This window comes from Platichthys flesus, chromosome 1 (assembly GCF_949316205.1).
Source record: "Platichthys flesus chromosome 1, fPlaFle2.1, whole genome shotgun sequence".
Classification (NCBI taxonomy): Eukaryota; Metazoa; Chordata; class Actinopteri; order Pleuronectiformes; family Pleuronectidae; genus Platichthys; species Platichthys flesus.
Genome location: NC_084945.1, coordinates 24,672,489 through 24,685,691, shown reverse-complemented (window position 1 = coordinate 24,685,691; position 13,203 = coordinate 24,672,489). Strand labels below are relative to the sequence as shown.

General features: G+C 37.6%; 1 protein-coding gene across 1 annotated transcript; it reads left to right on the top strand.

Annotated features, from left to right (window-relative positions):
- The first annotated feature begins 9,552 nt into the window (after positions 1–9,552).
- LOC133955142 (gastrula zinc finger protein XlCGF57.1-like) lies at positions 9,553–12,059 on the top strand. Its single transcript, XM_062389829.1, has 2 exons — positions 9,553–9,939; positions 10,623–12,059. Exons 1-2 carry the CDS (start codon positions 9,645–9,647, stop codon positions 11,588–11,590), a joined length of 1,263 nt encoding a protein of 420 aa, XP_062245813.1. The 5' UTR covers positions 9,553–9,644; the 3' UTR covers positions 11,591–12,059.
- The last annotated feature ends 1,144 nt before the right edge of the window (positions 12,060–13,203 follow it).

Here is a 13,203-nt window from a genome sequence, read left to right as displayed (position 1 = left end):
TACTTAAAGAAATTCTGCCCCTAATTGATAGTTCGTTACTAAACATTATCAATCTGTCATTATCTCAGGTTATGTACCACAGTCTTTTAAAATAGCTGTCATCAAACCCCTACTCAAAAAAACCACCCTAGACCCAGAGGTTTTAGCCAATTAAAGGCCAATATCTAATCTCCCCTTCATTTCTAAAATCTTAGAAAAAGTTGTTGCCAATCAGCTGTGTGAGTTTCTCCAGGAAAATAATATATATGAAGACTTTCAATCGGGGTTTAGAGCCAATCACAGTACAGAGACAGCCTTGGCAAAAGTCACTAATGACCTTTTAATAGCCTCAGATCAGGGACTTGTGTCTGTCCTCGTTCTGTTAGATCTCAGTGCAGCATTCAACACAATTGACCATCAAATTTTATTACAAAGACTCAAACAGTTAATTAACATTAATAGAACCGCCCTTAACTGGTTTAAATCGTATTTTTCTGATCGCTCCCAATTTGTGCAAATTAATGATGAGTCATCTGTGCGCACCAAAGTTAACCATGGTGTTCCACAGGGCTCTGTGCTCGGCCCAATTTTATTCTCATTATATATGCTTCCACTAGGAAACATTATCAGGACACACTCGGTAAATTTCCACTGCTATGCGGATGACACCCAGTTATATTTGTCAATAAAACCTGAACAAAGTAATCAATTAACTAAACTTCGAACATGTCTCAAGGACATAAAAACCTGGAAGACCCGCAATTTTCTCTTATTAAACTCAGACAAAACAGAGGTTATAATACTTGGCCCCAAACACCTTAGAGATGCATTATCTAATGATATAGCTGCGCTAGACGACATTGCCATTGCTTCCAATGAAACAGTCAGGAACTTGGGAGTGATCTTCGATCCTGATTTATCCTTTAATAGTCACTTAAAACAAATTTCTAGGACCGCTTTTTTCCACTTGCGTAATATTTCAAAAATTAGACATGTCCTTTCACAAAAAGATGCAGACAAACTAGTCCACGCCTTTGTTACATCGAGACTGGACTATTGTAATTCGTTATTATCAGGCTCCAGCAGTAAGTCGTTAAAGACTCTACAGCTTGTTCAAAATGCCGCAGCACGTGTCCTGACGAGAACAAAGAGAAGAGAGCACATTTCTCCAATATTAGCATCGCTACACTGGCTTCCAGTTAAATCTAGAATAGAATTTAAAATTCTCCTCCTCACCTTCAAGGCCCTTAATAATATAACGCCTTTATACCAAGAGCTGTTAGTACCTTATAAACCCACTAGAGCACTCCGCTCCCAGAATTCAAGCCTACTTGTTGTCCCTAAATTCTCTAAATGTAGAGTAGGAGCCAGAGCTTTTAGCCATCAAGCCCCTCGGCTGTGGAATAATCTACCACTTTCAGTTCGGGAGGCAGACACCATCTGTTCGTTTAAGAGTAGGCTCAAAACCTTCCTTTTTGATAAAGCTTATAGTTAGAGCTAATTAGTGCGCCAGAACGTTACTTGTTCTATTTTATGACACATGACACACGGAGCTTCTCTTTCCAGCTTCTCCTTCCTCTTCTCCATCCCTATCCCCCTTCCCCGGAATCCCTTTGCTTTATCACCCGCAGATTCAGGGCCTCTGTGGCCGCACCATGGATTGCGGTTTGTGGATCGCGCACCGGGGGTCGCGGTGTTGGATCCAGTGTGGCGGATTCTGAATCATGTGGGCTGATCGTGGTGCTGGTGGCGGACCCTGTGTCGCGTTGGCATTGGGCACGGGCGGTGGACCAGGACCGCGGTGGTGGCTTGCGATGGTTCCTGGTGGGCGGCGGTGGACGGTGAATGAGGACTGGAGTGGCGTCTGGTCTGGATGGTGGATCGTGGTCCTACTGGTTGCTGAGCATGGACTGTGCTTGCAGCGGGACTGCTTGGCATGTCATGTTGGGGTTGTCCTTCGGGAAGTCTACCCTCATCAAATGCTGCTAGAGACTTTGATTATTGATGATGTTTTCCTGCACGTGGCATCTATTGCACTTCTGTCCGTCCTGGGAGAGGGATCCCTCACATGTGGCTCTCTCTGAGGTTTCTACATATTTTTACCCTGTTAAAAGGTTTTTTTTTAGTTTTTCCTTACTCTTGCTGAGGGTTAAGGACAGAGGATGTCACACCCTGTTAAAGCCCTATGAGATGAATTGTAATTTGTGAATATGGGCTATACAAATAAAATTTGATTGATTGATTGATATGTAAACAACAAACACATACAAAAAACTGATTCCTACAGGGGTGCAAGTAAATGACTAACTTATCTCTCTCTCTCTTAGGGAATACAACTGCAAAGAACAAGTTTAAATGAGTTATTACCTTAAGTGTAATCTTCAGGCTAATTTGTTCCATCTGTCCCAGCCATTATCATAATTTTATTGATTACAAATATATTTCATATTGCCACATACCTCATAGCTTTTGTCACTGTCATTGTCATCCAGCTGATCCGTTATCAAATCTTCTGAATCCGTGTGTCATCCATCAGCCAGCTGTAAATCTGCTCCTTCAGATAAATCCTCAGATAATGAATCTTCATCTGTTGAAGGGCCTTCTTCTTTTGTGCAAATGTAAAATCTCAACAGCTTCAGCATAGTTTTTTCATAGAGTCTGCCAACAGTATCATCAAGGGGAATTTTGTTTCTTTTAAAATCACACACATGGAATGTAAAATCAGCAGCTTGCCCTTTTGGTGAGTGCCCATTTGGAAAAAAGAGGTCCTTCCCTATGTCCAAAATCTGTGCAACAGTTGTCGTTTTGTCCACATTCATATGCCTTGTTCCTCCACCATTCCTGGTTCTCACTTGCTGGTAGTCATTACTGCCAAAATGAAGACATCCAATTTCAATCTTGAGGACTTTCTCCTGCAGTATTTCTTTGTCTTGACATCCCCTCACCTGTCTTTTGACACACACCTTTTGTTTTTGCTTTCATTTTGCGTGTTCGTATTTTGTCCCTTAATCTTTGTAAAACGGTCTCCTTCTCTGTGCTGCATGAGCGGTTTCTGTTTGTTTACAAAATGAAAGGACAGCTATCCGGTCACCGTAGAGGCTAGTACAATGAAATACAACGAAACTGTATCGTGACCACCAGGTTTATCACCTGAATACAAATACGAAAAAGAAAATAATGCGTGTAGTGTGTCACGTTCTGTGGTACAAGTGTCTTAAACAGCTAGGTTTTCATCTTGCTTGTCCTAGTGATAAATAAGCTTTGCATAGCATAGATTTTACCGTAGCCTATTTTTATTAATAACCTAGTGTTGGTCAGACCAAAACAAAACCAAAAAAATACATCTATACAACGCATTTCTGCAGCAGAATAAATACATGTGCTCTCACTTGCAGGGGTGTTCATTTACTATTAAACTCGAAACTGCACCCAATTAAATAAAAAACTAGATTTCTGCTTGAAATGGATGTAATGGACTTTGTGTGAAGTAGGCCAGCTTTCTACCTAGCATCTCTGTTACATTACTGTAATACCAGCTATGCCCAGGTGCATTGAAACACTGCAGTGACACTGTTTTGAGAGGGGAGAGTTATGACTTTGGATCTGTGTGTGTGTGTGTTTATCATTCATGTTCAAAGCAAGCATCTCAAATATGTCTTCTTATATTTTATGTTTGCAGATTGACAAGGCAGTGTTACAGGTGATGAGTGATGACCAGATGGCCAAATATGTCACATCCTTGTATAGCTCATGAGTTCTCAAGTCCACGTTCATTATTTACATGCTCCCGGCTTTTCACACACACAGTGTACGATGGCAACTCAATAAATTAAAGAGACACCCAGCGGGTCATAATGCTTAGGTTATCGTTTCTTAGCGCCGCGGTTCCCCGGTCTTGTTTCCAAACTGCGTTGCTAATTCAACATCTTGAAGCTACAGAGATCCTAAAGAGGTTTTGAATTGTGTTTGAATAATACAATTTCTGTAAATCAAACAAGGAAACCTTTTACAAGAACAGATTTGAAGAAGAAACCAGGATGAGGGAAACCAGATTGATCTCACACCCTCAGGATTAGAGCGACAGATTGTCTGTTCATGTTGCTAAGGTTGCTATAACGTCTGATAGCCGACGGGAAGCATTTACTCTACAAACCTTTGTTTTCTTTTTTTAAATACGTGTAATATCAGATTTTATTATTCAGGATTTTTTTTATCCTGAGAAATGTTCAGGTCTGTGCTGAAAAACAAGTTGTCGTCTTGAAAAAAAGATGATCTGTTACAGTATATAAAGATGATCAGTGACTTTATATAAAGATGATCAGTGACTGTATATAAAGATGATCTGTTACAGTATATAAAGATGATCAGTGACTGTATATAAAGATGATCAGTGACTTTATATAAAGATGATCAGTGACTGTATATGAAGATGATCTGTTATTGTATATAAAGATGATCAGTGACTTTATATAAAGATGATCAGTGACTGTATATAAAGATGATCAGTGACTGTATATAAAGATGATCTGTTACTGTATATAAAGATGATCAGTGACTGTATATAAAGATGATCATTGACTTTATATAAAGATGATCAGTGACTGTATATACAGATGATCAGTGACTGTATATAAAGATGATCATTGACTTTATATAAAGATGATCAGTGACTGTATATACAGATGATCAGTGACTGTATATAAAGATGATCAGTGAGTGTATATAAAGATGATCAGTGACTGTATATAAAGACGATCAGCAACTGTTTATAAAAAAACATCAGTGAATTTATATAAAGATGATCAGTGACTGTATATGAAGATGATAAGTGACTGTATATAAAGATGATCAGTGACTGTATATAAAGATGATCTGTGACTGTATATAAAGATGATCTGTTACTGTATATAAAGATGATCAGTGACTGTATAAAAGATGATCATTGACTTTATATAAAGATGATCAGTGACTGTATATACAGATGATCAGTGACTGTATATAAAGATGATCAGTGACTGTATATAAAGATGATCTGTGACTGTATATAAAGATAATCAGTGACTGTATATACAGATGATCAGTGACTGTATATAAAGATGATGAGTGACTGTATATAAAGACGATCAGCAACTGTTTATAAAAAAGCATCAGTGAATTTATATAAAGATGATCAGTGACTGTATATACAGATGATCAGTGACTGTATATAAAGATGATCATTGACTTTATATAAAGATGATCAGTGACTGTATATACAGATGATCAGTGACTGTATATAAAGATGATCAGTGACTGTATATAAAGACGATCAGCAACTGTTTATAAAAAAACATCAGTGAATTTATATAAAGATGATCAGTGACTGTATATGAAGATGATCAGTGACTGTATATAAAGATGATCAGTGACTGTATATAAAGATGATCTGTGACTGTATATAAAGATGATCTGTTACTGTATATAAAGATGATCAGTGACTGTATAAAAGATGATCATTGACTTTATATAAAGATGATCAGTGACTGTATATACAGATGATCAGTGACTGTATATAAAGATGATCAGTGACTGTATATAAAGATGATCTGTGACTGTATATAAAGATAATCAGTGACTGTATATACAGATGATCAGTGACTGTATATAAAGATGATCAGTGACTGTATATAAAGATGATCATTGACTTTATATAAAGATGATCAGTGACTGTATATAAAGATGATCTGTTACAGTATATAAAGATGATCAGTGACTGTATATAAAGATGATCAGTGACTTTATATAAAGATGATCAGTGACTGTATATGAAGATGATCTGTTATTGTATATAAAGATGATCAGTGACTTTATATAAAGATGATCAGTGACTGTATATAAAGATGATCAGTGACTGTATATAAAGATGATCTGTTACTGTATATAAAGATGATCAGTGACTGTATATAAAGATGATCATTGACTTTATATAAAAATGATCAGTGACTGTATATACAGATGATCAGTGACTGTATATAAAGATGATCATTGACTTTATATAAAGATGATCAGTGACTGTATATAAAGATGATCAGTGACTGTATATAAAGATGATCTGTGACTGTATACAAAGATAATCAGTGACTGTATATAAAGATGATCAGTGACTGTATATAAAGATGATCAGTGACTGTATATAAAGATGATCTGTGACTGTATATAAAGATAATCAGTGACTGTATATACAGATGATCAGTGACTGTATATAAAGATGATCAGTGACTGTATATAAAGATGATCATTGACTTTATATAAAGATGATCAGTGACTGTATATAAAGATGATCTGTTACAGTATATAAAGATGATCAGTGACTGTATATAAAGATGATCAGTGACTTTATATAAAGATGATCAGTGACTGTATATGAAGATGATCTGTTATTGTATATAAAGATGATCAGTGACTTTATATAAAGATGATCAGTGACTGTATATAAAGATGATCAGTGACTGTATATAAAGATGATCTGTTACTGTATATAAAGATGATCAGTGACTGTATATAAAGATGATCATTGACTTTATATAAAAATGATCAGTGACTGTATATACAGATGATCAGTGACTGTATATAAAGATGATCATTGACTTTATATAAAGATGATCAGTGACTGTATATAAAGATGATCAGTGACTGTATATAAAGATGATCTGTGACTGTATATAAAGATAATCAGTGACTGTATATACAGATGATCAGTGACTGTATATAAAGATGATGAGTGACTGTATATAAAGACGATCAGCAACTGTTTATAAAAAAACATCAGTGAATTTATATAAAGATGATCAGTGACTGTATATGAAGATGATCAGTGACTGTATATAAAGATGATCTGTTACTGTATATAAAGATGATCAGTGACTGTATAAAAGATGATCATTGACTTTATATAAAGATGATCAGTGACTGTATATACAGATGATCAGTGACTGTATATAAAGATGATCAGTGACTGTATATAAAGATGATCTGTGACTGTATATAAAGATAATCAGTGACTGTATATACAGATGATCAGTGACTGTATATAAAGACGATCAGCATCTGTTTATAAAAAACATCAGTGAATTTATATAAAGATGATCAGTGAATGTATATGAAGACCATGGGTGACTGAACACAAATAAGAGTATTTACAGCATTGATTAGAATAAACAGTGTGAAACATAGTGGAAAGTAAATTAATTGAGCAGTTAGGTCAGCAATGGTATCTGCATAAACATATTGTATATCAAGCCACCACGATCAGATGCCACCATAATCCACAATCCAGTGTCATGATCCACTGCCGCTTCAGGGTCCACGGCTGCAACCTCGATGATCCACCACCACTATCCACAATCAGATGCCAACACATTACCAGATTCCGCCATCACGATCATGTTCTCTGCTTTACGACCAACTATAACAAACCACAATGTGACCACAGCTGCAGACCTGGATCTGCAAACGATAAAGCAAAGGGACTCTGGGAAAGAAGTCAAGTCAGTAACATGTGTTGATGAGACATTAATGTCTTTAATATGATAGAATGGAAAGAAAAACTCCATGTGTCCTTGACATTTTATACCTATATCAGCAGAACTAAGAGCAGGAAAATAGAATGTGACATCCGATCTTCTTTCTGGTGAGTTCCTGGAGTCAGCTTCATGAATCTGTGTTTATCTGGGGAACTGATGTTTGTTGGTCCCTTGGTTCACTCGTGAACTTTCCTCTCAGGTCGCAGCACTGACGGATGTAAAGAACTGATGAATATAACATTCCTCAGAAACATCGTTTTATTACCTGTCATCAGAGTAAAAAACGTTATCATTTGCCATAGTAAAAAAAACAGTAAAAATCTGAGAATGTAAATAAAGATGGACGAAATGGCAGCTCCCAAAAGTGAAGCCAAATCCTCTTGATCGCCCACTGGTGTCTGGCTGCAGTATAGGCCATAAACTCTGCCTCCTCCATGTTAGCAGATGGGACGTGGACCAAACTGAATTATCAAAGTAGAGGTTAAATCAATTTTTATCACAGATGGTATCTGCCATTTTAGGTATAGTTCTTATCACACTGATGTTTGTTCAAGTGTTTCTGATCAGTTTGATTTTTTAATTCGTTATTTGATAATAATAGCTTTATTCTATAAAGTGCCTTTCAAGAGACCCAAGGTCACTTTACATGTGTCTGTGGGGACAAGAGAGAAAACAAAAGATCATCAGTTAATGCAGAGTGGAGCACTAACTGAGGCCAGAGGTTCAGTTAGTGCTCCCCTCTGCATTTACTGATGTTTATTTCTATCCTGTATCCTGAACAGGTGTTTGAAGAGCTCCTTGAAGCTGTCCAGAGACACAACGTTGCAGATTTCGGTGGAGATGCAGTTCCAGAGGGTGGGATATAAAAACCGGCTGAGACGTCATGATTGACAGCTGAGTGTGTTTGGTTGAGTGTGTATGGGTGGGATCCCCAATCACTCAATCACAGAATCTAACTGTAGATGACCTGATCAGTACATGAAGTAACATAGTGTTTGTTGGATTCGCTTCACAGTTTATGATGCCACATTAAACATCATGAAAATAGATTTGTCATCATGTTGTGCTGAGTACAACATGAGACGAGACACTCACAGTCAGGAGGCTAGAACCAGCTTTATTATTAGCACACGGACACAGAAATACAGAAATAAATATATGTGTAAATAATAATTTATTTTTTAAGTTATTTCTTTCTTTCTTTTCTCAGTTTTTTAATCATTTATTTATGCATTAAAGTATGCATTTATTTATTGATATATTTATTCATATATTTACAATTAAGTCCAGTTTCGTCCTCCATGTTTTCTACTTTTCTACATCCAACTGGGGGTGTGCGAAAGATTTGCAGGGTGGAAGGCAATATCAATAGTCTAAAATATCAAGAAGTATTAGCTACCTCTTACATTCCCAACTATAAAAGGGGTCAAATTTTGCAGCAGAATGGTGCTCCATCGCATACTTCCATCTCTACATCAAAGTTCCTCAAGGCGAAGAAGATCAAGGTGCTCCAGGACTGGCCAGCCCAGTCACCAGACATGAACATCATTGAGCATGTCTGGGGTAGAACGAAAGAGGAAGCATGGAAGACGAAACCAAAGAATCTTGATGAACTCTGGGAGGCATGTAAGACTGCTTCCTTTGCTATTCCTGATGACTTCATCAATAAATTGTATGAATCATTGTCGAACCGCATGGATGCAGTCCTTCAAGCTCATGGAAGTCATACAAGTAAATTATTTGTTCAATTTTCACAATACTCTCTGTAGGTGACAAAACTTTTGTCTTGCCAAAATCTGACCTTTCTGTGTTCATTTAATGATCAATCTTTCTTCAGTGAAGCAAATTTATTTTAGTATTTTATATTTCATATGAGCCATTTCTAAAGGAAATGGATTAATTAAAAGTTAGGTTATAAGCTGTTGTTTCTACAAAATGGATAAGTGACAACACTTTTGTCAGGGACTGTAAAAGTACTTTCGTTTCCTCATCGTCCTCCATTCCAGCAGGCTTCGCTGTTGGCTGTGAGCTCGGTGTCTCTGTTTACCAGCCACTTGCTCGCTTTGTTCGCTCCGAGACTCAAAGTGCGCAAAGAGGAGCAACATGTTCGGCATAGAGGTGCTGCGGGTGTCGGTACGTGAGCGGATCATCGCCGCCGCTGAAGACTTTCTGCTGCAGGTGGAGAAAGGAGGAGAAACGGCTCAATTCCCGGCGCTGAGAGCGATGCTAACCGAGAGGCTAATGGCGGCGGCAAAGGAGATCGTCACGTTGTTTGAGGAAATCGTGGCTGTGTATGAACACAGAATTGAGCGTTCAGAGCGGTCGGAGCGGGAGATCTACCGTCAGAGGAGGCTGCTCGATGCCGTGATGACGCCCGAACTCCGGCTGCACAGAGTTGGTCAGTCCCTGGAGGATCCGCTCACAGGCTAACGATAGCTAGCATCATCTCTGCTAACACGAGTTGATCAAACTAACACGCCTTAAAGGGCATGATACGGTTAAAACGGTGTCTGGTTGGTTAAGTTGATGAAATGTGTAGAGACAATGAGCTTTGACCCTTAACTGCAGCCAGGGGTCACATGTCCTTGATAATCATCTGCAATATGCTGTTAGAAATTAATTTAAAATGAGTATAAGTTCTACATCACATAGACCCTATTTGCTTGATTTCAAACGATTGCTGTGACACATGGATGACTAAAATCCCTGTATGTCATAGCAACACTTTTTCTGAACTGGATAATCTGGGTTTTATTTAAATGCTAAAACTTGTTTACAACATGGACAGTCACTGGAGTTGTGCAGTTAAGATAATCCCAGGTATTCCAATCAGGGTTTCAGGGTGATGTAAAACATGATCACATGATCTCCGCAGCAGAGTTAATACGTCACTTCCTGACTCTGTCTACCTTCACCTGAATAATGAGGAGGATTTGATGCTGTTATGAATGAGTCTGTGCAGACAACAGCTTAACCAATTTACTAACTTCCACTCGCTCTGCTGGCATCTGTTTATCGTCCTCAATATAAAAAACACTTCAGGAAACTCTGAAAAGCTAAACGTGTGTATTTGTGTTTCAGTGTGTCCTGCAGACATACAGCAACTGATGGTGAATAAAGAAGAGGTTCCCCCTGAGCAGCAGCAGTGGAGCCCCCTTGTTGACCAGGAGCACCCAGAGCCCCCCCGCATTAAAGAGGAACAGGAGGAACTGTGGACCAATCAGGAGGGAGAGCAGCTTCAACAACTTGAGCAGGCTGATATCAAGTTCACATTGAATGCTGTCAGTGTGAAAAGTGAAGCAGATGAAGAGAAACCTCAGTTGTCACAGTTTCATCAGAATCAGACTGAGGAGAACAGAGTGGACTGTGGAGAACAAGAACCAGCCAGGATCTCAGGTCCTGATGGACATTTACAACAAGGTACTGAGGAAAAGACTGAAGATGATAGGATGCAGACTAGGGAACCTCAGTCTGGTTTAAATACAAAAAATAACAAACAGCCTCTAAGTGATATGACATGTAAAACTGGTAAGAAAGCATTTAGTTGTTCAGAGTGTGGTAAAATATTTAATCAAAAGTGCATTCTAACTATACATATGAGGATTCATACAGGAGAGAAACCGTTTAGTTGCTCAGAGTGTGTTAAAATATTTAATCAAAAGAGCGATCTAACTGTACATATGAGGATTCATACAGGAGAGAAACCATTTAGTTGCACAGAGTGTGGTAAAAGATTTCACCACAAGGGCGATCTAACTGTACATATGAGGATTCATACAGGAGAGAAACCATTTAGTTGCACAGAGTGTGGTAAAAGATTTCGCCACAAGGGCGATCTAACTGTACATATGAGGATTCATACAGGAAAGAAACCCTTTAGTTGCTCCGAGTGTGGTGAAAGATTTCGCCACAAAAGCAATCTAACTGTACATATGAGGATTCATACAGGAGAGAAACCATTTAGTTGCTCCTTGTGTGGTAAAGCATTTATTCAAAAAAACACGCTGAATATACATAAGAGAAGACATACAGGAGAGAAAGCTGGTTGAATGAGCTCCCCATTGACATCCGGACATCAGAAAGTTTACACATCTTCAGCCGAAAACTAAAAACATACCTTGAATAAAAAAAAAAATTATACTTTCTTGATTCTTGTCGTCCTTGGTATGTACCCTCGGGGTTGAATGCGCTTTTTCGTCAGCTAAATGAAATGTAATCTAATGTAATTTAGTTGCTCCTAGTGTGGTAACATATTAAGACTAATTGTTAATCTAACAGCATCTGAGTAGTCATACCCAAGAGAATGAATTGACTTGCTTTGTGTGGTTGAAGCTTTCAGTTGCATCGTTTGCAACTATTCATATTATACATATTAATAGTTCACTGTTGTAAATAAAGAATTTAGAATTCCCCTTCACTTGTTTTTATCAGAGTTAAACAATTTGTATGTCCCTAGTTAATATAACTAATTTAATAACATGAAAGATTTGTGTTAATATTCCCTGTTTCTACTGATTTTATTAATGCCTTATATTTTATATATATATATATTTATAGACTAATTATATACAATGTCCTCCACGTCTTTATGGTTAAAATGTTTTCCTTGCACAGTATGTATATGTATGTTCTTAACCAGTTCACATGATTTAAATATGTTTGTTTGAAATCACTGCGCTTACTGATCAGTAACTGAAGAGACAGTTACAATGTGACCATGGCTCTGTTAGAATAATCAATTTTTCCCAGGAAGGTTGAGAGTGAAATGACCTGCGCTATTTCAGTGGTCGCCATTATAAGAGCTGTTCGAAATCTGTAGGATAAGGAAAGGTGCTTAAATGCGAAGAAAAAAAACTTTTAAAAAGTGCAATGGACACAACTCAAAAGTTGGTGTTCGGACTTGTGATCTCAGGGAGAAGTAGTTGTCTACTGCTGCTTCACGGAGCAGCAGTTGTCTGATGTCACACAACAATGATCAGAGCAGACGTGCGCTGCTTAAACATGCACCAAAATGAAGATGTAACACTGTTGTCATGCAGCCTTTAAAATTAACACATCAGATTTAGCAATACATTTTTGCCTTTATTGAAATTATGGTAAATTAATGAATTAAATTAAATTCATAGATGAAAAAACTGCCAACAATAATGCAGGGAACTTAAACCAGGAAAAAAAAAGTAAACCACCACAGTCAATGCAGGTTTATAAATTAACATACAGGGGTAGTGCTAATAAAACACTAGCACTGTTAGACTAGATGTTTTGATTATTCAGTTATGAATCACGGTTGATTCATGAGGTTTGATGACACGCTGACAAAATGTGTCTCATAAGTGATCCTGAACATTTTTGTTGAACCGGCCTTAAGAATCCACTGTGATTCAAAGCTGTCAAACAATAAAACATTAAAGATCCACAAGGATGAGTGAATAGAGGCAGAGAACAGAAGCCTGAATGAGTTTGACACATTTTAACATAATATTCCCTTAAATGAAAGATATGCTTTTAAACATGGATGTATGCTGAGTGCAAAAATTGTTTTGGCATTGGAACCTTGTTGCTTCTTCTTTTTGGGGGAGGTTTCACATTAGCACCCAAACAAATCTTTTTGTGCTGTGAAGTCTGAGTCGCCCAGGTCCCATTTGACTGGGGACAATCACTA

What these genes read in the sequence shown, in the direction of transcription:
- LOC133955142 (XM_062389829.1), top strand. Translation starts at nt 9,645, where the DNA reads ATGTTCGGCATAGAGGTGCTGCGGGTGTCGGTACGTGAGCGGATCATC. An exon ending in ACTCCGGCTGCACAGAGTTG is followed by an intron (nt 9,940 to 10,622) that starts GTCAGTCCCTGG and finishes TTTGTGTTTCAG; the next exon opens with TGTGTCCTGCAGACATACAG.